General features: G+C 38.1%; 1 protein-coding gene across 16 annotated transcripts in view; it reads right to left on the bottom strand.

Moving 5' to 3' along the window:
* ITSN2 (intersectin 2) overlaps positions 1-25,032 on the bottom strand; it is a 150,928-nt gene that overhangs the window by 53,761 nt on the left and 72,135 nt on the right. For 13 of the 16 annotated variants that reach the window (XM_053891105.1, XM_053891106.1, XM_053891097.1 and 10 more), the window contains 8 exons: positions 17,545-17,681; positions 14,454-14,596; positions 13,083-13,180; positions 7,447-7,622; positions 7,011-7,155; positions 5,004-5,209; positions 2,792-2,856; positions 813-979 (listed from right to left, as the gene is read on the bottom strand). In XM_053891105.1, coding sequence (XP_053747080.1) covers positions 813-979; positions 2,792-2,856; positions 5,004-5,209; positions 7,011-7,155; positions 7,447-7,622; positions 13,083-13,180; positions 14,454-14,596; positions 17,545-17,681 — 1,137 coding nt within the window. The remainder of the gene's footprint in view (positions 1-812; positions 980-2,791; positions 2,857-5,003; positions 5,210-7,010; positions 7,156-7,446; positions 7,623-13,082; positions 13,181-14,453; positions 14,597-17,544; positions 17,682-25,032) is intronic. The other 3 variants (XM_053891101.1, XM_053891108.1, XM_053891110.1) reach the window with 1 other exon arrangement.

Here is a 25,032-nt window from a genome sequence, read left to right as displayed (position 1 = left end):
TTTTTAAATTAAAAAAATATTTTTCTGTTTTCTCCCATATCTGCGTGAGGTTGAATTTTCTTTGTGCACATCAACCAAAAGAATGTATCACAACAGACTGAATACAGAAACAGGAGAATCCACCTGTCTTCAGGTTAAGCCAGACATTAAAGAGATTTGCAGAAATATAAAACAATGCCCCTCTTTTCACCAAACTTTTTTGTTTGAAAATATATTGTTGGTTTTCATAAGAAGCAAGTTATTTATATAACCATGTAATGGGTTTAATTTTGTTACTTTAAAATAAGTAAATATTTTTAAAACTGCAGTTTTAATTTCTAACATGGAATATATAACTATATTTAACCCATGCATTAAAAAAAACTCTTTATAGAGTCCCCAATTTTTTAAGAATGTAGAAAGTTCCAGAAACCTAAAAGTTTGAGAACTGCTGCACTGTACCATACTAGTAGAAGGATGAAAAGCAGCAGGAACTCATAATGTAGGGCAAGTCACATTAATGTCAGGGCCTTAAGGTAAAATTTTACAGACTCCTTCTTGGTGATCCCTTGGTAAGCTGGCCTGGATCTGGGATCATCCCTAGCTTTAGTTACCATGAGACCAGCCCTACCTCTGGGTCCTGTTCTTAGAAATTTAATGAAATCCTGTCTCTCTTACCTAACAGGATCCCTATAATAAACTGGTGCTACCTTAAGTGGTTTTCTTACAAGCAAATCCTGACCAAACGCATATATACAGGAGTCTCTGTTTTAAGTATGAATCTCAAGACACAAGAATGGAATCATTTTGTTTCTATATCAAAATAACTTTACCTCCTGATCTTTTGGTTTGACATAATTTGATGGAAAAATTCCAGTTCTATCTCCAATACTTCCTGTCCACCATTCTCCATCTTTCTGGGTCACCAATATTTCTTCACCTTCAGTGAAAGTCAAATCTCCAGGTTCTACACTTGAATATGGATAAAGTGCAATATATTCTGTCGGAAACAAAGCAAAAAGAAACTAACTTGGGTTGTAAGATTATAGAAGGAAAAAAAATTATGTTAATCTTCAAATCCTGTGTAAATTAACGTAAAAGACCTTATAACTTAAGAAAACCTAATGTAAAAAGATCTTAAAACAGAAAAAGGAATGAAGCGATTGTTTAATAATTTCTTAGAAAAAGACTACTTAATATAAGTCATTATCATGGAGTTGCTTTTTTTTCCAACTGTATCATCATCTTATCACAGAGAATAATCCATAAACACAAACAGATCCAAGTATCTCTACAGAGTCAAGATATGGAAAGTATTCTTCAACCTCCTTACACAAAATACATTTTAATATGCTAGGTTCTTTTCTCTTTAATTCTTATATAAATACAGTTACGAAAATGCCCAATATTCAGCTGACACCAGTACCAGAGGCCAAGCTCCACCACAATGACCCAGCTTCTAGCACAGTGCTTGGCACACAGATGCTCAAAAAATACTTGTTAACAAATGGCCTCAAGGGAAAGGTCTGCTTGTCAATATTGGCTTTGGTTTCTGTCCCTGTTATTACTGCTACTTGGAACAAACAGTCGATGATCTGGCTTTAGTCTTTCTTTTCTAGTTATTTTTATTTGTCAACCTGGAATTTCATCTGTACATCCTAAACTAGAGATGACCGGGAACATCATCTACGACCTGTTTACTATTCACATTGCCAGGATTACTCAATTTATGGGATTTAACAAAACCAGAAATGCATGCAACATTTAGGTATGCAGTAATAAGCAAGGTCCTTCCCAAAAAACTCCTCACTACTTTCCCAGACTCATCCCATAGCACTCACTCCACAGTGAACCTATTATTCCAGCCTTGCTGGTGACCTGAGTTCCCTATCCATTCATAGCTATGTTCTGGCTCATGACTTTCTCTCATTCCACAAGACCTGTCTCTTCCTAGGTCACTATGCAAAACCCTACTCCTTGCTTGAGATGATTCAGTACTGCCATGTCTGTGGATTCCCAGTTCCCACTTAAAACGAAGTTATGTCCACTCATTATAGAATTTATTACAATGGTACCCCTATCTTCCCCAGTCTACTGTGAAGACTCGGGAGACTGTGTTTTATTCATCCTTGTATCTTTTAGGCACTAGCATAAAACCTTAAACCCAGTAGCTACTATATAAGCAGTTTAAATTACCACTAAACTGATTTTCTTGAGCAAAAACAGAAACATAATTACTTCACTTCAACTAATTTTACAATGGACGTATAGAATTCATTTATAAATAACGTTAAATAAAAATGCCCGAAATGAGGATAGACAATCTTTCATTTTTTCAAAATAAATAATAAGTTATTAGTCAAACAACCTAAAGGGCTACAGAAAAAATTTGTGTAATAATTATAATAAAACATACCTTGATTTCAAATCCTACTTAATGATTTATAGGATCCACCATAATTAAAATGCAATTTGTAAACAACTAAACATACTAAAATTGCCTTATTTTCTAAATTACTGTAACGCAGGTGTATTATAAGAAAACAAAAATTTCATGCTATCTCACTGCAACATCTTTTATTTATGATCTTACTTACCAAGTCTATGCTGAATGTTTATAGTACTGATTTTCTAAAAATGCCCTATTTTTTTCTCTAGTCTCAATATTCACGTGAAATAAACAAAGGACAGGTTTTCCTAAACTCACTTTAACACTGAAGACACAGAAACAGGGAGGATAACCACTGAGGGAAGTCAGATAGTCAATAGCTAATCTGACGCCCATATAATTTACAAATTGCTGAAAACTCACCCTCTCCACCTGTGTAGGCTGCAGAGTTAGGTTTCTTGTTTACAGCTGCATACAAAGCTTCTGGTCTGCCAGATAAATACAAAAACAGATAAGAAAAAATAACTATGAAACAAAAAGCCACCAACAAGCAAAACCAAGAAATGTGACAGAAGGTGTTTGCGGTACATTCTTTTAGGACTTTCTAAAAGGAATTTAAATATTGTCTCAGTAAACAGGCTAGAAATATTCTCATACAAAAAACTGTAGGGGACTAAGAATGCCTAGTTACAGACTTCTAAATTTTTTACTACAGTCAAGTAATTTCAGCATGATTTTTAAATAGTTTTTTAAGTGTGAGATATTTTGCCTTTCTAAAGGAATGTAAAAGTCACCAATGCTTTGGTAAATGGACAGTTATTTGGAAAAGCACATGGCGGGCTTGGCTTCATACAGGGAGAACAAGGACAGTATGTAAATTTTAGTATCTGTTTAGAGTACACTACACTTAAATATATAAAAATAACAACTTTATTTTTTATATTTCAGAGCAGGTAAAACTTTAATTTCCAATTTAACCCAGGAAATGGAAAAAATCTGGAAGCCTGTCATGTTTAAGAGCTAGACATCTGGGGGCGCCTGGGTGGCTCAGTCAGTTAAGTGTCCGACTTTGGCTCAGGTCGTGATCTTGCAGTTTGTGAGTTCGAGCCCCGCGTCAGGCTCTGTGCTGACAGCTCAGAGCCTGGAGCCTGCTTCGGATTCTGTGTCTCCCTCTCTCTCTCTCTGCCCCTCCCCTGCTCACACTCTGTCTCTCTCTCTCAATAATAAATAAACGTTAAAAAAAATTAAAAAAAAAAAAAGCTAGACATCTGTAGGATGCACCAGGGCTTCCCAGGATCCTTGAGGAAACTATATAGCAATGAGTCAGTACTCAGAATGGAACCTCGCTACAACTCATGGCCACAACTGAATGCACCACCACCTTGTTTAGGGCATGATCTCTCCATTACTGCAGGTTTTCAAATTACAGGTCTTATCTGTTAGAAAAGATCAGTAATGAATGAGAAGTTGGGGGGAACAGCATTTAAACCTACTGCCTTTACACTGAAGTTTTCTTCTCTGTAAAATGTTATGGCGTTTAAGATAATTCCTGTAAAGGGCCCACCACAGTGCCACACGTCAGCTCTGAATTGTTATCATTTACACACTTCTAAATCTAAAATTCTGTGTCAGTCTGAAGAGCAAATTTCTGCACTGGAACTAAAAATTCATACAGAGAATCTCAGCCTTGAAAATGTTTTTAAAGATTAATTTACTCTTTTTATCCCATCAATTGGAAAACCGAAGCAAATAGGTTATTCCACATAGGCTGACAAAAAGAACAATCAGAACTCAAGCCTCTTGATTTCCAAAGACCTGTCTCTTTTCATTCAATCAGATCACTTTTTTATTCGGATCAACTTCAGTATAAAACACAAGGAGACAGTTGCCTATCACTACTTTTGTACTTATTTCTTAAACATCTTAAACATGCCTAGAGATCTCATTCCTCTACAGACTGGGAAATTAAGGCCAGAGACCTTATTTAGTTTTTACTTGTTCTTCACTTGAAAATTGATTCATCTGATTGTTCATTCAATGAATCCTCTCCTTATTCACTGAGCTAATATGACTGAGAAGCTACTATGCATTGAGATTACACTAGGCAGGAAAAAAAACTGAAAAACAAAGACACGGATCCTGCCCTCCCAGAGCTTATGATCTAATAGGAGAGATGGGTAAGAAAATAAATAATTGCAACCCAGTCTGTTATGTGCAGTAAGAGAGGTATGATCTTCAAGGAATTCTGGAGGCCCAGAAAGGGAATGCCCTACACTTTGGCAATGGGGAGGCCGTCAGCAAAGGTTTATTTAAATACTGACAATGCACGGTAAATAACAAGGGAGAAGTGCTCCAAAGGAAATGAAAAGTAACTCTTGAGCTGCCACAAAGAAAGCAACAGATCTAAAATTTTAAGCACTTTGAAAACTTTAGGCATCTGAAATAACTAGAATAAAAGATATTCTAAAACTGGTACAAATATGTGAAGTACACTTTTTTTCACTCTAGAAATCCCCCTCTCGATATTCAAACTCAAGCATAAATGTTTTATTTTATGGTATAGCCAGTTGTTCTTCAGCCACCTCATTAGTGAAAACACCAACATCCACATCTCACGTAAACACAAAATGCTTACTCTTCCCGCTTGACTTCACTCCCAGGAAGTATTTTGACATAAGATTTTGGAAACCACCCTCTTCCTCCATGCACCTCTCCAAACCACCAATTTTCTTGCTGTTCCAAGACAGTGATAATATCATGTTTTGAAAAGTTCAAGTGGTTATCCTTCTTTGCAGTCCAAGAACACAGGGCCTGCGCCTTTAGGTTTTCTACAACCTGTCCCTGTGAACATAAAAACACAAAATTTTTAAAAAAGTAACCACAATTTTTGTTTCCTACTATATAGCTTGTTCACAGTTCAAACAAAGACCAGTTTGGTACGGTGGTGCCTTAAGATAACTTTTATCTACTCTACTAAATGATTTACAATTATATATGACAGACAACCATTTGAGTAGCCTTCTGTTAAAAGTTTTTCCCTGATCTCTGAACAGTGCTAATATCATTAACACCCTTGTCTTTCCAGAAGCTCACCCTCTGGTGACTGATGGGTCCTCTTTGTCCAGTCCCTTTCCCTTCCCGTTTCACATGATTTTCCTAAATTATCTTATTTATGTCTATGCCTTCTCTAATCTATATCTTAATTTTAACTTTATCTCCTGAGCTCCAGACTTGTAAGTTAGACTACTCATTGGGCCTTCCCACCAGGTTGTCTCTAAACCAGATACCTTAAAGTTGCACGGTGAGACATCATTTTTAGAGCCCACAGAACCCACTCCTCTTGCAATGCTCACCCAAGACAATGCTATCACCATCCTTCCAGTTACTCAAGCTCAAGACCCTGAGGAACCTTCTTTAACTCCCAACTTCTTCCTTACTCTCGACATTTCAATGGATTGCCAATTTTATGTCAATTCCTAGTAATCTTAAATCCACCTCCTCTTCTATACATTTTCTTTACTATGGTAGCAGTTTACGTCATCATCTCTTGTAATTAGCTACTGTGGCATCCTTCCTTGCTTGGTTTCCTTCCTTTGCTTCCTTCCACCAATCGACCCCTGTACTACTGCTGGGAGTTAGGTTTCAAAAATATACACACCTCTTGGAAACCTTCAGGGGCTGCCCACTGCCAAGCAGGAGGCATGGTATTAAACACTTCACACATAAAACTCACCCTCTAGCTTTCCTGCTTGACCCTTTCTCCAAGATTCCTGTACTCTAGCCACACTATAAATAATTCTTGTCCTGGAAACTCTGTGTTAACATGCCTCACTGACTTTCCCCAAATTATTTTTTCACAGGAATAACTTTCCTTCTCTGTTTGCTAAAATCTTGCTTATCCTCAAAGGTCCTGCTCAAATACTTGGTCCTTTGTGAACCCTGCTCCAATTCCCAAAGAGTGAATGAGATCTCTCTCGGCTATATAGTCCTCAAGATTTTGTAGAATATCTTTATTACAACCCTTCACATACTTTACAATTATTTATATATGTGTCTGTTTCATTAGATTATGACTCCTTAATGGCAGAGATTTTTTTTCCATTAAATTTCTAGCATATAAAGAAACGCCTGGAACCTATCTATGGTCATGAAGTAAACATTTTTTTGAGTGAAGGTGAAATTTGTAGGGCTCTGTTTTGACAAAGTCTGTGATTTCTTTTCAATAATATTAATGTAACAATGCCTGCAATGGTTACATGTAAAGCAGAGGCTAAATATATGTAACATAGTTCCCACACAAATTTCTTACCAACAAAACCCCAAAAACCTCCAAGCCCACATATCTTCTCACAATAACTACGAATTAAGAATAACATAGCCAGATTTATAAAGATGACATTTTGAGCTTAGAAACCCTAGCTGCTAGCAACTGGGTGCTATGAAAATGAATTGTTGAGAAACTTCTAAGTAATAATAATAATAATTTCTTTACATCATATCACATGTCAATGACAAGAACAGAAACCAAATACTACAAACTCTGGTTAAATGAGTAAGTGATGTCTTTGTACAAAAATTTTCTATTTTATGTGAACATGAGCAATGTCAAAGAATAAAGCAGAGAAAAATTAAAGATACATACCTGTCCATGAATCGGTGATATAGATCCAGGGGAAACAGTACGAGTAAAAGCTGATTTTTTCTGCCATGATGTATTAACAGTTAGGTTTGTAAAAGATACATTTTGATAATCAGTCACTGATGCTGGTTGATTTGAAGAAAGTGATCTGTAAAATACAACACTTTGATGTAAATACACTTCATCATTTAAAATCTAATGAAGCACTACAAATTTATCAACTTATACATAATTCACATTGTGTTTAAACACAATTTTGGAAAAAAGAATTCACGAACCAAGTACTGACCTACATTTTTGTTTATTAAATTTTAGTATGAAATCTGGAACAGAAGGTACTCTTGAAGAGTCCAGCACAGATTATAATATGATTAAGTAGCAGGTTGACACAAATACATTTGCAGGGCTAAATACACTGCACTGTTAGCTAAAAACTTACTCAGAAGAAGTTGAGGTAGCAGATACTGATACTGTAGGGGGAAGTAAGGCCTTCTTAGGAGACACAGATTTTTCACCTGATGGCATTTTTTCTACATAGTTGCAAGGAAACCAGCCAAAATTTCCTTGAAAACTACCATAAAGCCAACCAGGTTCTCCTACGGTTTTTTCATCAACCTATGGAAACAAAAAGAAGGGTTAACAATGGTTAGAATGTCACACATTTACAAAGGAAAGAGATGCAGACTATTGTACAATAGCCTCATTTTCAGAATTAAGCTCATGTAACTAAAGAGCTGAGGCATTTTCTTTTCTTTTTTATTTCTTAAAAAAAGTTTTTTTTCATGTTTATTTTTTTTTTGAGAGAGACAGAGTGTGAGCAGGGGAGGGGCAGAGAACAAGAGGGAGACACAGAATCTGAAGCAGGCTCCAGGCTCCAGGCTCCACGCTGTCAACACAGAGCCCGATGCAGGACTTGAACTCATGAACCGTGAAATCATGACCTGAGCTGAAGTTGGACGCTTGACTGAGCCACCCAGGTGCCCCTTTTCTTTTCTAGAGAGAGGGTGCAAGTGAGCAAGGGGGGCAGAGAGAAAGAGAGAATCCCACAAGGTGGGGGGTAGAGAGAGAGAGAGAGAGAGAGAGAGAGAGAGAGAAGTGGGGCTCACCCAGGGCTCATGTTTTTACCCAAAGCAGGGCTCCTGTTCACCCGAAGTGGGGCCTGAGCTCACCTGATGTGGGACTTGAACTCATGAACTGTGAGATCATGACCTGAGCTGAAGTCAGATGTTTAACAACTAAAGCCACCCAGGCACCCTGAGCTGAGGCATTTTCTACATATTAATAGGTCACTATCTCTAATGACAAACAAAGGTGCCTTTTAGAAAAAAATGTTCACTTATTTTGAGAGAGCGAGAGCGAGAGCGAGAGCGAGAGAGAGAGAGAGAGAGAAGGAGGGAGTGCATGAGCAGGGGAGGAGCAGAGACAGAGGGAGAGAGAGAATCCCAAGCAGGCTCCGTGCTGTCAGTGCAGAGCCTGACATCGGGGTCAATCTCATAAACTGTGAGATCATGATCTGAGCTGAAATCAAGAGTCAGATGCTCAATCGACTAAGCCATCCAGAAGCCCCCAAAAAATGAAATTTTAAAAAGGCACCTTTGGCTCTTGATTTTGGCTCAGATCATGATCTCACAGTTAGTGAGACTGAGCCCTGCATCTGGCTCTGTGCTGGGGAGGGAGTCTGCTTGGGATTCACTCTCTCCCTCTCCCTCTGCCCTTCCCAACCTATGCCTGTTGTGCACTCTCTTTCTCTCAAAAAACTTAATTTCATCCAAATTAAATACACAAAAATAGTTAACAGAAACAAACAGCATTCTATATGGCTTATGATGGAAGATCCCATCACTCACTATGCCCTGATTTCCACTCCTGATAACAACTTGCCATTCGTAGTTGTTTTTCTATACCATCCTCTGTATTTCTCCTTCCTTCCTTCCTTCCTTCCTTCCTTCCTCCCTCCCTCCCCCCCTTCCTTCCTTTCCTTCCTTCCTTTCTTCCTTCCTTCCTCCTTCCCTCCCTCCCTCCCTCCCTCCCTTCCTTTCAAGTAGGCTTCACACTCAGCGTGGAGCCCAATGCAGGGCTTGAACTCATGATCCTGAGATCAAGATCTGAGCTGAGATCAAGCCAGATGTTTAATACCCAGGCACCCCTATCTTCTATATTTCTAAATAATGTATTTATACTATTATTTCCTGAATGTTTCAATTTTAAACATCATCTATTGGATTTTGATTATGGAAAATCAACATTTAACTTTTATTGCATCTTCTTTGTCTATCAACACTGCTATCTCAAATTTTTTGGTTTAATTATATTTAATGTTTATATTATTATGACTAGGTAAACAAATATTTCACATCTAAATCATGTAATGTTCTGATAATTACATTTCCTTTCTTGCAAACTTGTTATTTTCCTATAATCATTAATTTTTGTTTTGTTTAGTTTTGTTTAGTTCCTATTAGAGTAGTCTTCTTGAGCTAAGAGAACTAGAAAACTTTCTCTAAATACTGTTTTTCAACTGGTAACACATACAGGTGATTTGTAGTTTCATCTCTTCTCCCTTTTATTGCTGAGTAATATTACATTGTATAGATGTACCACAATTTGCTTGTATGTTTACCTACTGATGGACATTTGAGTTGTTTCCAGTTTTTGGCTATGATAAAACTATGAACATCTGTCTTTGTATATTGATCTTATATCCTGCAACCTTGCTAAATTCACTCATTAGTTCTATCATTGCTATGTAATAATTAAAAAATGGTGTTCTAAAATACAACAAAAGGAACCACTGATAAAATATTATCTTGTAAATCTAGTTTAAGGCTAAATTTAAAACAGCTAAGCCACAGCACTAAAAATGAAGAACACAATAGACCTCAAGGAATTACTCAACCTAAAGCAGAATGCTCAGCAATATACCTAATTTAAATGCTGGTCTCAAGGCAAGGATCACTGACAGGTATGAATACTGGCATTCAAACACTAACTTCCTTCCTTCCCTACAAACTTTTAAAAGCCTACTTTCTTCAATACTTTTTCCTTAAACTTTCTAGCTTTTCAAGAAGACAAGCCCCATTCATTTAATCTTTAAAATTAGACCAAGTTTGCTTTTGTAACAGGTTAATTTTAATAAATTTCGTATCTGTAATTTATGGCCCTAATTAATTTTTAGTTGTCAATTTACATAGAAAGTGAAACTAAAAAAATGTATGTAAGTTCTCAGAGGTTTATGGAAACTATTACCTCAAAAATAGCATTAACATATAAGAATGCTAGAAAAACAGGTTGTCACGGAAAATGTTGCCAGGACTCAGTGGAATTTCTAATCTTTTTCACCTTCAATCAAATCTCTTCTGCCACCCTTATCCATTAAGTTGACTAGGTCTTGCCTCCTATCTGACCAAGAATAGGGAAACCATCAGATCTGAGCTCACCTTCGAATTCAGCAAAATGTATTTCTAGTCCCATGCATCCTTTCCTTCAGCCCTCTAACCAAAACGGAAGAGCTGTCTAATCCTCCCACTACTCTCTCCTCCGATGCTCGAGGTCCTAAGCCCTCCAGCCTTACTGAGAATCATCTTCACCTGTACCCACTGGTCAGAACAGAGAGGTTTGCCAGGGAGCCACGAAGTGCCTTCCTGAGTGTTCTGTATGTTGATCTGAGTGGTAGTTTCACAGATATATACATGGGTACAAATTATCTGAGCTGTACACTAACAATTGTGCACTTTACTAAATCCACTATCATTAACCTTTTCCCTCTCTGCAGATCCTATCATTATTTAAACTTGCACATAAACCAGCAAATTTGCTCAAGCCAAGATAAAAAAACCAAAAAATGAAACACAGAACTTCCTTCAACCCACTGTCCTCATTAATCATTTTCTCTCCCTTCCCACTTTCAACATTTTTTTTTTTATTTTTTTTATTTTTTTGGGACAGAGAGAGACAGAGCATGAACGGGGGAGGGGCAGAGAGAGAGGGAGACACAGAATCGGAAACAGGCTCCAGGCTCTGAGCCATCAGCCCAGAGCCCGACGCGGGGCTCGAACTCACGGACCGCGAGCTCGTGACCTGGCTGAAGTCGGACAGTTAACTGACTGCGCCACCCAGGCGCCCTCCCTTCCCACTTTCAAAAGCTAAGCTCCTTCAAAGAATTTTATATATTCACTGTCTCCTCTTCCTCCCTTCCAATTTCAGGTCACTGAAATCTGGCTTGTTCCCCACCATTCCACTCAACTGTTTTCCTCAAGGTTAACAATAGCTCTGATACTGCTAATCTAATGGCTGTTTTCTAAGTCCTATCTTATTCACATGCAGACCACTCTTCTCAAAGTTCATTGACACTAAACTCTCCTGGCTTTTTCCTAATGACTCTAGTCGTTTCTTTTTAAGGCTCCTCTTCTTCTAATAATCCCTTTAGTGTTAGTGTCTCTTAAGGATCATCATTCATCCGCTATGCTCAAGGCAATTACCATCACAACACAATGATGACACTCAAATTGGCCTCTGATCTCTGCCTGAGATCTCTCTAGACATCTCTGGATATTCAACTGCTATCCAGAAATCTGAAACTCATCCAAACTTGAACTTATTATAATTCTCACCTAAATTCCCTCCTTTTGATCTTCCTCTCTCAGTGAATGACATGGTCATCAACCAAGTTGTCGAAATCAGGTATCTGGTAGTAACTCATGACTCATTGGTTATATCAGCGATTTGGCAGAGAACACCCTCAAGAAACTCCAGCTGACTCAATGTTCCTGTTGTCATTGCCATCAGATTGGCTTGATGACCACAGGGGAGGTCTGCTGTAAAGCTAGTAGCTTTCTACCACCTTCCTTCCTCTGCTTTAGAATGTCCTTCTCATCAGACTACCAGCTCATTAAGTGCAGAGACTGTGTGTCTTGTTTACTATATCCCTAGCATAGCCCTCAACAAATACTTGTTGATGGTAAAAGACAGAACCAAAAATATAAATAGGTTCTTGACCAAACATGTCCAGAGATAGGCTGCATCTCTTCATTCTTAGACACAACTTCATCATCACCAACAGGTGGAGGAGGAACAGGAGGGCCAGCAGACTGTGGATTGTCAGTGGTGGCAACGGTAACAGAAGGAATGTGTAGCTGGGGATTAACCTGAGTGTTTGAACAGAGGTTTCTGGTAAAACCTATGCCAAGTACCATTAAATAGTTGCAGTATAACTGATAAAAGACACCAAACTGGTGACTATGCAGGCTAAAAAGAAAACACACACTGGCTAGGTATTCTAGGTAATATTACTTTAATTTACTAAGAAGAAAAGTGACACAGAGACTAAAATCCAAGTTACTATGCTTCTAAAGCCTGTATTCTTTCCATTATATCACAATAGCTGTATCAAATGCTATTCCCTGCATCTTCTCTTATTCATCCATTTTACATGGTTTGTGACTATATAATAAAGGCCTTTAGTTTCAAGGAACAAGGGATTGCATCTAGTTAGGGCTATAGAGTCTACTTCCTTCAATTCTTTTAATGGTTGTCAGGAAATAATCAGCACCCCCAAATTTCATTGGTAATTTATTAAAACAACACAATCAGCATCACTTTTTAAAAAATGTTTATTTTTGAGAGAGAGAGAGAGAGAGAGAGAGAGAATCCAAAGCAGGCTGAGCTGTCAGCACAGAGCCTGACACAGAGTTTGAACTCAAGAGCTGTGAGATCATGGCCTGAGCCAAAGTCAGACGCCTAACCGACTGAACCACCCAGGCAACCCTCAGCATCACTATTTATGCTGTGAAGCAGTATGGCACAGTGTAAAGACCACTGGATTTGGAAATCAAAGATGCGTACTTGTGACCCACTCTGGCACTGTCCTACTGACTGTTAACATTTTGTGTAAGTCTAAGCTTCCTTACCTAGAACACAGCAGTGATAAATAATATGCAAGTCTGCAGCATCTCATTAGGGACAAATCAGATAAAGCTTAAGGTATACATTTTAAATGGTATATCACTATATAAAATTATAGAGTAATATATTACATTGTATTAAGCTTCTTCATGAGCAAAAAAGACTGTTTCCTACCTGTATTATATCCCCGGAATTAAAACTCATCTCATCATGGCTCCTGGCTTCAAAGCGGTACAATGCTCTATAATTCACCAAAGCAGTAGCTGGCTCACCTAAAGGGAAGATAATTGTCATTATTTGCTACTTTCACGTGTACCCATCTTTGCGATGACTCAATATAAAGAGCCTGTAAAATCAAAAAGAAAAAGAACTGAACATCAAACAGCAAAATGAAAATCCATTTGACAAAGGCTTGTTACAATTTAAATATGTTGTATGGCCACAGAATCAATATAAAAGCAAACAAGGACATTTATCTTTAGGAAAGCAGGAGGCAATGATACAAAGACATGACTTGTGGGGGGCCATGAGTGAGGATGTATGGGAAGATGTATGAGTGGTGGCAGGCGAGGCTGTGCAAAGTGCAGGCGGCTAAGCAGCAAGGTTTGATCTGTGGCAGTCAGGATACAACAGGAAGAGACAAAAAGAGAGGTCACAAATGAGGAGATTGGCAGCAAACAGGGTTCAGTGAAGAAAGAGCTCTAAATGCACCAGTATGGTTCCAAAAGAAAAACAGAAGAGTTCACAAATACACTAGCTTTGATAAGAATAAAAATATTTTACTTTATTCATTTGCAGAATGAATGCTTTAGCTTATAGAAATTTCAACACATGTGCCAATAATAAGGATTGAAATATTTGTCTGTCCAAAAGAGATATGTATCAATAATATTTAAAGTATTTTAGGAATGGACTCTGAGGTGCATCAAAAACAAAGTATATCTTTTGAGGAAATTTCAGTGTGCAAAGACTTAAATTTTATTGGTGTTTCATTAAAATAAACAGTTTAGGGGCACCTGAGTGGCTCAGTTGGTTAAGTGTCTGACTTTGGCTCAGGTCATGATCTCACAGTCTGTGAGTTCAAGCCCCACATCAGGCTCTGTGGCTGACAGCTCAGAGCCTGGAGCCTGTTTCAGATTCTGTGTCTCCCTCTCTCTGCCCCTTCCCTGCTCACACTCTCTCTCTCCCTCTCTCTCTCTCTCTCTCTCTCTCAAAAATAAACATTAAAAAAAATAAAGTTTATAGTTAACACCAATTGAAGAAACTCTTTACAGCTGTTTACTTCAATTATGAAAATGTCAGAGTCTGTTCATAGTTAGTCAGTGATTACAATTTTCTTTTCTACATGTTGTTTTAAGACTTCTACCCTCAGTCTGTTTTAACAAGCCTACACACTCCTCCAAGTTTAATTCAGAAAAAGGTTTTTTCAGACTCAAAGGTTAACATCTACTTATATATATTTTTTCCCTCTCATCAGAATCATTTTTTCTTGTTGCTTTCGTTGCTCTGTCTCAGAAAAATCAAATCTATCATTTTTATCCTTACCCTTACATTGTTTCTCCTCAGCCTTCCGTTCCTCTTCTTGAACTTTTTCTTGTGTTTTTTCTTCCTGGAGTCGCTTTTGTTTTTCTTCTTCCTCTTTTCTAAGGTTTTCTCTCCATAAGTTTTCTTTTCCTTGCTTTGCTTTCCTTTACACAAAAGAAAGAGAATTTGGTGCGCCTGGGTGGCTCAGTTGGTTAAGGGTCCAACTTCGGCTCAGGTCATGATCTTGCGGTTAGTGAGTTCGAGCCCCGCATTGGGCTCTGTGCTGACAGCTCAGAGCCTGGAGCCTGCTTCTGATTCTGTGTCTTCCTCTCTTTCTCCCCATCCCCTGATCGTGTTTTCTCTCTCTTTCTCTCTCTCTCAAAAATAAACATTAAAAAATAATAATAAAAAAAGAATTTGTATCATGTCCTAAAATTTGTTATGCAAAAATATCAGATCTTGTGCTCAACGTTGCTCCTCATCAGGGAAATACAAATCAAAACCACACTCAGGTATCACCTCACGCCAGTCAGAGTGGCTAAAATGAACAAATCAGGAGACTATGGATGCTGGCGAGGATGTGGAGAAACGGGAACCCTCTTGCTCCCTTGGTGGGAATGCAAATTGGTGCAGCCACTCTGGAAAACAGTGTGGAGGTTCCTCAAAAAATTAAAAATAGACCTACCCTATGACTCAGCAATAGCACTGCTAGGAATTTACCCAAGGGATACAGGAGTACTGATGCATAGGGGCACTTGTACCCCAATGTTTATAGCAGCACTCTCAACAATAGCCAAATTATGGAAACAGCCTAAATGTCCATCAACTGATGAATGGATAAAGAAATTGTGGTTTATATACACAATGGAGTACTATGTGGCAACGAGAAAGAATGAAACATGGCCCTTTGTAGCAACATGGATGGAACTGGAGAGTGTGATGCTAAGTGAAATAAGCCATACAGAGAAAGACAGATACCATATGGTTTCACTCTTATGTGGATCCTGAGAAACTTAACAGAAACCCAATGGGGAGGGGAAGGAAAAAAAAAAAAAAGAGGTTAGAGTGGGAGAGAGCCAAAGCATAAGAGACTCTTAAAAACTGAGAACAAACTGAGGGTTGATGGGGGGTGGGAGGGAGGGGAGGGTGGGTGATGGGTATTGAGGAGGGTACCTTTTGGGATGAGCACTGGGTATTGTATGGAAACCAATCTGACAATAAACTTCATATATTGAAAAAAAAAAAAAGAATAGAAACATCAAAAAAAAATATCAGATCTTGTTCCTGGCAAACTGTAGAATACACATTTCTTATGTATTTATATGCAACCTTATGAAATTATATATTATTATATAGCAAAGATGTATTAGTAGGGGATGTGGACAAACACCCTGGGGTCCTTTCTTAATTTCAACTACCGTTCCTTTTCCCAGTTAGTTCCTCTGTAACCTTCTCTGACGCTCTTTTACACCTAAGATGAATCTAGCCTTTATTTGAATTCCCAGAGCATTATAAACACCACTATCAGAGTATTTACCACATGTTTCCTGGGATAAAGCAGACTAGAGTTACGAGAATATAAAATTAAAATTCTGGTAAACTTTCTTATATATGTGTTAGTGGATGACAAACTGGTCCAGAGCCAAAAGATGGCACAGAAGCTGGACAAAGGGCAGAGGCCACATCTACAATGTGAAAACCTGACTATAACCAACAGTGTGGGACAAGGAGGGAACCTTCCTGGGCAAATGGCCAAGAAACCAAGTTGTAGTTGTTAAGACTCAGCTCTGGACCGATTCTCCGTGTGATTCTCCTCTGATTTCTTCCCTCTTCCACTGCAGAAGGTGTGAGGAGGATGAGTGACATGAAAATGTACATTACTACTATGGTTTGTTGGCCTGAAAAAAATTGTGAGCGGTAATGAAGAGATATCAAGATACTGGCAATGGGTCAGTGGAAAATTCTGACACTGTGACTAGCTGTGTAGTTACTGCACAAGGATCAGTGGCACAGTTAAGTGGCAAATAAAGGCATTCTGAATTTGAACTTCACTGTCTCTGCTTCTATATTATTCTAGTGTCTCTTGTTGGGGGCCACAAAAGTAGGGGCCTTGGAGTTAAGAGTACCATAATGATCTGTTTAGCTGTCTCCATTTCTTATTGGAATTATGAGGAATCGAGCAGCCAGGAGTAAAACCAGAGAGTCTCCTTCATCACAGCCAACAGCAGCCACTCATTAAAAATGTGCTGGGAGTAGCTATTCTGAAGCCATTAAAAAGAGAGACCTGCCATATGGTAATGTGTCCTTCTTGCCTCCCTAGTAATATTAGCTCTTTCATGGGCATTACTCATCTACTTATCTCTGAGGCAAAGGAATGTTGGTTCATCAATATCTGTTAATTATATTGATTTCTGACACTAGAGAACTTGGGGAAGTAACTGAGGAACATATTAGAAATAAGATTCTGCAGACAGAAAAAAAAATCATGCCAAGTCTCTAAATAAATGGTTCTGTCAAATTCCACAACTGTCCTACTTTTCCTAGCTACAAATGGAGGCAATTGATAGATATCAGCGGTACAAAGAGAAATATGTCAACATAGCATTATACACTCCATCTTATCACTCTGTAAAATTAAGTATTTGGTTTTTGTGATCTTTCAGGAAACAGTAATAGATTTACAGTGGAGAGATGGAAATGATGACTGCCAGACATTTATGCTTGGCTCTTTAGCTAGATTATTTTTATTTAATTCTCAGTTACCTATGAAGCATACATCAGTATTTCTATTTCTGAGATGGAGAAACTGGGGTTCGAAAGGTAAAGTGACTCAACCAAAGTCACCCAAATCATTAAGTGGCAGATCAAGAAGTCCAAGAAGATCAAGAAGGCCTGACTCCAAAGCCCCTATTTTTCACTAATGGAACATAAAATTGATTACTATAAACTCAGTCCCAAAAGAAGACCTGAATTTCTAAAACTGACAATCTAATTAGCATCCTAGAATAATCCTTTTATTTCCCTTAAATTTTCATAGTCAAACTAAAGATATGAGCAATAAAGTTAGAAATCTAATAGTAATACAGTATGATAAATTTATTAGTTACATTACCTTACAGCCTCATCTTCTAGTTTCTTCTTCTGTATTAGCTCTGACCTTTTTCTTTCAATTTCCTTCAACTTGTCACGTTTGATCTTATAAAGTTGTTCAAGGGCTAACTGCTGTGTATTGTAGCTTTCTCTCAGTTCCTAAGGAGAAAATGAAAATAAGTCAATATACCGTTGATTTAACTATTTTTGTCTTACGTAATAATGTGGCACTTTCATTAACAGACACAAATCCTAAAGCAAGTTAAACTAAAGTAAAAAGAGTAAAAGTTTTAGAAATCTCTGGATGATTAAAAAAAAACTTGAAAATATTTAAGCCTTGTAACTAACCACTGAGGACAAACATATGTTAAAATCACCTACTTTTGTATTAATTCATTTCTAAGGAATACAGATAAGACAATTTTATAAGCCAATTCTTTGATTTGGTACTTTATTTTCTTTCTTTTTTTTTTTTTTTAAATGTTTATTTATTTTTGAGACAGAGAGAGACAGAGCATGAACAGGGGAGGGTCAGAGAGAGGGAGACACAGAATCTGAAACAGGCTCCAGGCTCTGAGCTGTCAGCACAGAGCCCGACGCGGGGCTCGAACTCACAGACCGCGAGATCATGACCTGAGCCGAAGTCGGCCGCTTAACTGACTGAGCCACCCAGGCGCCCCGGTACTTTATTTTCAATAAAAAGCCAATCCATTAAAAATATGGGGAAGATATTTGCTTATTATTTGAAGAGGAATTTTGTTCAATCATATTTTTTACATATGTAGTTTAACCAAGTTACCCATAACTTTTTAACAATTAACAACCCATCAACAATTATTGAATAATTCAGTTAAAACTAAAAATGGAAAGGATGTCTGCCATGACATCCTTGACTAGAGAGAGCCAAAATAACGAAAAGTATTCCAAACAGGAATTGAAATAAACACTTGTTTATTGAGCATCTAGTTCTATGCAGTGCTGCACAGATATGCAGGGGATCAAATCGAGGGCCCTCTAACTCTCAAGGCTGCAGTCTTTGCTTTCAAAGAGCTCACTTATCTCAAAGCAGCAAAAAGTGCCAAAATGTGGGATAGAGCTCAGTGCCTTAGTGGAAACCTGTGGTTATCTGTTCAGCATTTTTCCTTATATCTTCTTCTAAAAGCACCTTTCCCAAGTACCTGCTCCAACCCTGTTTGATATGGTTGTGATGAATCTGTCAAATTCAGTGCTCCTCTCACTCCCACTGGGGTGCAGTCATTTAATTTAGGCTGAACCCATCAGAGCAACCCACCTCCCTGGCCAGAATGACTGGTCCAAAGGACATCTGATCCAAGCTGGGCCAGAATCCTCTGCTGAGATTCGAACAGACTGAAGAGGGGAGAAAGAACTCTTTCCTGCTTGAAGCTCATTAAACTGAAGCTAAACCTGGAGATGCCCCACTACAGTGTAGCCATTGGGGTAGAAATGAAATCAACACAGAAAAGAGAGAAGCAAAGACTGGAGGCAGAGAGGGAGGACTGGGGGAAGTGAATCTCCAAGTGCATTCCTGTGTCTTAGAACTGCCCCTGCCCAGGAGTGCTTCTACTGACTCAGTCAGCAGTCCTGGTACTCTGCCAGTAACTACTCTCATTAGCTTAACTATTTTGAACTGACTTTCTTTTACATGGAATCTACAGAATCCTGAACAAGAGAGTACAAAAAGGCTGGAATATGGAAGAGGAAATAAAAGCACAAACCAACCCCCCCCCCCAAAAAAAACTTAAAGTAATCAAAAGAGGTTTCATGGCAAAGGTGAGACCTTAAATAAACAGTTCAGCTGACCCTCAAACAACCGGATTTGAATTGCATGTCCACCTATACACAGATTTTTTTAAAATAAATATGGCATAATACTGTAAATGTGTTTTCTCTTTATGATTTTCTCAGTAACATTTTCTTTTCTCTAGCTTAATTTTAAGAATATAGCATAATATACATATAACACAAAATCTGGGTTAATCACTGTTTCTGTTACAGGTAAGATGTCTGGTTAACAGTAGGCTATTAGTAGTTAAGTTCTGGGGAAGTCAAAAAGTTGTATGCAGATTTTCAACTATATTGGGCATTGGCGCCCAACCCATGTTGCTCAAGGGTTAACTGTGTTTGGTAGAACGTTTTGGTAAAAAATGTTTTGGGGGTATCTACACACACACACAATAACGAAACTCCAAACAAAAAATCTTCCGAAACAAAAAAATTCCAAAAACCCAAACTCAATTTCTTTCCAGAAATAAAATATTTTATAGGTGAACCCTTTTAACTTGACTGAAGTGATAGATTTGAGTACAACGTGGTGTCTGAAGACTATGTCCAAAATGTCTGAGATCAAGATGGGCAGCTTGAGCCAATAACAACACAAATACTGCATTCAGAGCAGTTTCCACAAATCTCGGCTTCTATAGTTCCCTTGGTTGTACCTTTCTCCAAATTCTAGTGAAAAGCAGAAGAATAATGGTGGTTACAGTCTATGGAGAAGCAGTTTGCTTTAGTGATAAGGACTCTGGGAGCAGAGGTCTGAATCAGGCTCTGTCAGTGATGAGCTGAGGAACCTTAGGAGAGTCACTCAGCCGTTTCCCCATTTGTAAAATGTAATTATAATACATGCCTCACAATGTTCTTGTGAGGATTAAATGGGTTAATACACACAAAGTGCTTACAAACTGTGCAGGGCACATGTTAAGTTCATAATAATTTTAGCTATTATTATTGGCTGAGGTCCTAAAGAAGGGGAATCGGAAGTTTAAAAGGAGAGTAAAAAGGAGCCAAATTAATGTCTGATCTTATCATTGCAAGGTTAGCCCTCCAATTTGTCCTGTAAGATACCACTCTAAGTCTTTCTTTATGAGCTCCATTCCTCCAGTGGCTGAGTTCATGAGCTTCCCTTGATCCCCAAGGCATCCAGTGCCCCTCCCTCTATCAAAGTCAGCATCTTCTGACTGTACGGTTGCCCCCTCCACTGGAGTCAGTTTCTTGACAACAGGACTGTCTTTCATCAAAGCATCCCCACCCAAGAGGGCCTGGGATAGTGTGGATATTTAATTAGTATTTACTGGATGCATGAGAACGCATAAACAATAGTCTATACATACTAATAACATCTGAAGAGCACCGTAAGTCTTGCCAGAAACTTCCTCTGCTTGACTGCAGTGATCTTAGCAATTCCTAGCACTAGACTCACTCCTCTGGATCAAGTCACCCCCTCCAAGAGGCCCTGGTTAAATATATCAGTTAACTCAGAACAAGTAAACTAATGAAGTAACTATGGACAGAACTACTGCAGTCTTAATAGAATGACAGATCTTCTTTTTCAGGTTAAGGAAGTTCTATTCCTAATTTGCTAATAAGTTTTTCATGTTTTAATCATGAATGGATATTAAATTTTACAAATGCCTTTTCTGCATCGAATGAGATATATACCATTTTCCCCCCTTTAATCTGTTTATATGGCAAACTACACATTTTTGTATGTCAAACCATCTTTGCATGACTAAGGTAAATCCAATTTTGTGGTCACTATGGATTATCCTTTTTTTAATAAATTCTGCATTCATCTTTTTAATATTGTTTAGAACTTTTATCTCTATGTTAAACTGGCCCATAGTTATGCTTTCTCATACTGTTCTTATCAGGTTTTGATATGTTTATGATAACTTCATATAAGTTGGGAATATTCCCACATTTTCTGTATTTCAGAACCGTTGTATAAGACTAGATTTACTTGTTCCTTCAGTAAAAACTCTGGGTCTGGATTCTCTTTTAGGGAAGATTTCAAACTATAGATTTAAAATATTTTATGATGGGGTGCCTGGGTGGCTCAGTTGGTTGAGCGTCTGACTTCAGCTCAGGTCATGATCTCACGGTGTGTGAGTTCGAGCCCCGCGTTGGGCTCTGTGCTGACAGCTCAGAGCCTGGAGCCTGCTTCAGATTCTGTGTCTCCCTCTCTCTCTGCCCCTCCCCTGCTCATGCTCTGTCTCTCTCTGTCTCAAAAATAAATAAAAACATTAAAAAAAATTTTTTTTAAATAAAATAAAATATTTTATGATGATAGAGCTACCCAGACACTTTATATTTTGAGTCAGTTTTGGCAAGTTGTAACTTCATCTATGTTTTTATATTTATGTGCAAAAATCTGTCATAATATCCTTTTCTTTTTATGTTTGCAGCATATTTAATTGTATATCCTTTGCACTCCTAATGAATAATTTTCGTTATTTCCACTTTCTTTTAAAATCGGTCTTGCCAGAGGTTTCATTTTATTAACCTTTAAAAGACTCAAACACTGGCTTTCTTGATTCTTTGTATTAAATGTCTGTCTTTTCTCTCATGAATTTCCTTCTACTTTTTTTGCTTTATTATGCTAGCCTTTTTCTAGCTTCTCAAGTTGAATGCTTAGCTTAGAAATTTTCATCTTTTTTCCTCCCAATATAACCATTTAAGGTCAAATGCTAACTATTTGGGTTGAAATTCTGCTCTTACACTTACAAGCTGTATGACTCAACTTCTGAGCCTTAATTTACTTCTGTGTGAATGTGGAGAATAATAATATCTACCTACATCACGAGGTTAAGGTAAGGATTAATAAGTTAATATAAATAAGACAGAATGGTGTCAGTCCCAGAGAAAGCCCTTCATAAAACTTGGCTAACATTAATAGATCTTCATTTATGAATTAGAAAATGGCTACTGACACCTGGTATGCCAGATGAGTAATCTGCTCATTTACACTATCCCCCTCCCTCTCCATTGCCCAGTGTTGATATCTTCCCCTGGTTAATCTACTTAGTACCCTTATAACTTGAAAACACACTTTATCTACTTTTTCATTTTTCAAACACTTGACATTTTGCCATTCTAAATTTTTCTCTGCTTTTTTATTTTGAAAACTTTCAAACATACAGGAAATTTGATTAAGTTGAAGACACTGATGCCTTCAGATACTTCATCATTAGTCTACATAACTACAAGGCCAATGCCAGTACCAAACTAAAGAAATTTAACACAGCCATAAAATGTCACTTAATACAGAGTTTATATTAAAAAATGTCCCCACTAGTGTAAATACTGTCCTCAATAATAGTTTTCTGATCCATGATCCAATCAAGGGATCGTTTCGCTGTCACGATCCTTCAGTCATGGCTCATGAAGTGCCCTTCGGTCATGGCTCTTTGGTCTCTTTAAATCTGGAAACTTGCCTCCATCTTTTGTGAGATTCACATTTTTAGAGACAATTTGGGCATGTCTAATTACTTCCTTACACCTAGATCAAATATTTTTGGCAGAAACAGTATAGACATGATGTTGTGTTTCTTTCAGTGCAACATACCAGGAGACAAAAAGTTGGTTTGCACCATTCTGGTAATGTTATACTTGACCACTTGGTTAGGATTGGTTTACTTAGTTTTGGACCCAAGTGTACCTCAACAGGGCTCAACAAAGCACTCACAAAAATGTTTAAATCCAGCATCTACTTCAATTGTTTTCATTTCTCAGAGTACTTCTTTCTTCTACCATCCTGATAGAAGTGAAAGATGTAACTCACTGAACTTTAACCACCAATACTGAATATCTCCTAAGTGACAGGAAGCAATCTTATATTCTGATTTTGCTTAAAGAAAGCATGTGATGTTCTTTCCAAAGGCCAAGACATAAAAGAGATTCAACTGACAAAATACAACTCAGCTGAATAATGTCACATAATCAGGACAAAATGTTACCAGTCATGAAAAAAAAAAAATCATAGGGGCGCCTGGGTGGCTCAGTCAGTTAAATGTCCAACTTCAGCTCAGGTCATGATCTCACGGTTTGTGGGTTCGAGACCGGCGTCAGGCTCTGTGCTGACAGCTCAGAGCCAGGAGCCTGCTTCGCATTCTGTCTCCCTCTCTCTCTGCCCCTCCCCTGCTCACACTCTTTCTCTCAAAAATAAACATTAAAAAAATTTTTAAAAAAGAAAAAAATCATAGAATGCAAATTAGCTCCTCAAACTTAACATCCCCTAAGCCCCCTGAACATCTGTGTAGCACTTTAATGTGCTGTTACACATAACACCTACATTTGATCTCAATAGTGTTCTCGTAAAATAGATACAATGATCATCCATTTTTAAAAGATTTTTAAATTAAAAAAAAATGTTTATTTTTATTTTTCAGAGAGAGTAAGCAGGGGAGGGGCAGAGAGAGAAGGGGACAGAGGATCCAAAGCAGGCTCTGTGTTGACAGCAGAGAGAGCAATGAGGGGCTTGAACTCGCAAACCGCGAGATCATGAAGTTGGACGTTCAACCAACTGGGCCACCCAGGTGGTGACCACTTCTGAGGCTCAGATGATTAAGGGACTTGCCTAGTTTTGAACTACCTCCACCATGCCATTCACATTCCTGCACATACCAGATTCTATACTTACTTTCACTTAAACTCACTGTCAGATAAATTACTAAAATATCTTTTATTAGCTAGGAAACATTTCTAAGATTAAATGATTTAAAGGGAATTGAAACAAACAGTATTTCATGTCTGTTCTAAAGGGGGTGACTGTGATGCAAGAACATAAAAGCAGTATTCTGAATAAGAGGCAACATCAAGCGTAAGTGATGACCATTTACCAACCCAGTGTACCGATTCTCTCAGAGCTTGTTAACCAACAAGAGAGATCACCTGCCTCCATCCTGAATCGGATGAGCCATCAGTAAAATTCAATTTTAGAAGCACTGTCTACAGTAACTGAGGACTAGTCAGCAAGGCCAGAATGACAAAAGTCCCAACGGAAAGGTTTAGAATAGAGGTCTACGATAAGCCACAATTCTGGTGTTGACACTTTCTCTCCAAGGAATAGGATCTCCTCAATCATTATCCCAAGTCAGCAGTGGTGACCTTCCAATGCACTAAAAGTACTGTGGAGATTCAGGATAATCCCTACCCTGATAGGAACAATAAAAAGATTTGTATAGCACATAATAGTTCACAAAGCACTTCTGTATATATGCTATCTCATTTAATTGTCCTAAGACTGCAAAGAAGGCAGAGCACATATTGTCAGCTGTAACTGAAGAAAGCAAAATTTTGAGGTTAAATGACAGTTACACAGCTAGCAAGTGGTATGGATAGGACCAGGACTCATTTCTTCAGACTCCATGGCCACGACTGTTTTCACTGCAACTCAATGCTAAAGACAGGACAGTGCGTGAATTTCCTTAATGGAATAAGGGCCTGTCAAATATCTCACCTTTGAATCCACTGGCTGTGCTATGTGTCCTAGTGTGACTTGAGCAAAAGAGTAAAAATTACCACTGATTCTGTACATGAACATTACAGGGTCCAGAAGAACATAGTATCTTCAGAAAACAAACTTACAATTTTATGCTTCCATTTCACCACAAGTAGGCTAAAGCAGTGATCACTCCAAACACTGTCTCAAAGACCACACATTAGAACTCACTGCCTGTCTTCCTCCGACACCAGAGACCAATTCTATCTCACC

This window comes from Panthera pardus, unplaced genomic scaffold, assembly GCF_024362965.1.
Source record: "Panthera pardus isolate Hobbes unplaced genomic scaffold, ASM2436296v1 HiC_scaffold_26, whole genome shotgun sequence".
NCBI classification, from domain to species: domain Eukaryota; kingdom Metazoa; phylum Chordata; class Mammalia; order Carnivora; family Felidae; genus Panthera; species Panthera pardus.
This window is presented reverse-complemented; position numbering and strand designations above follow the sequence as displayed.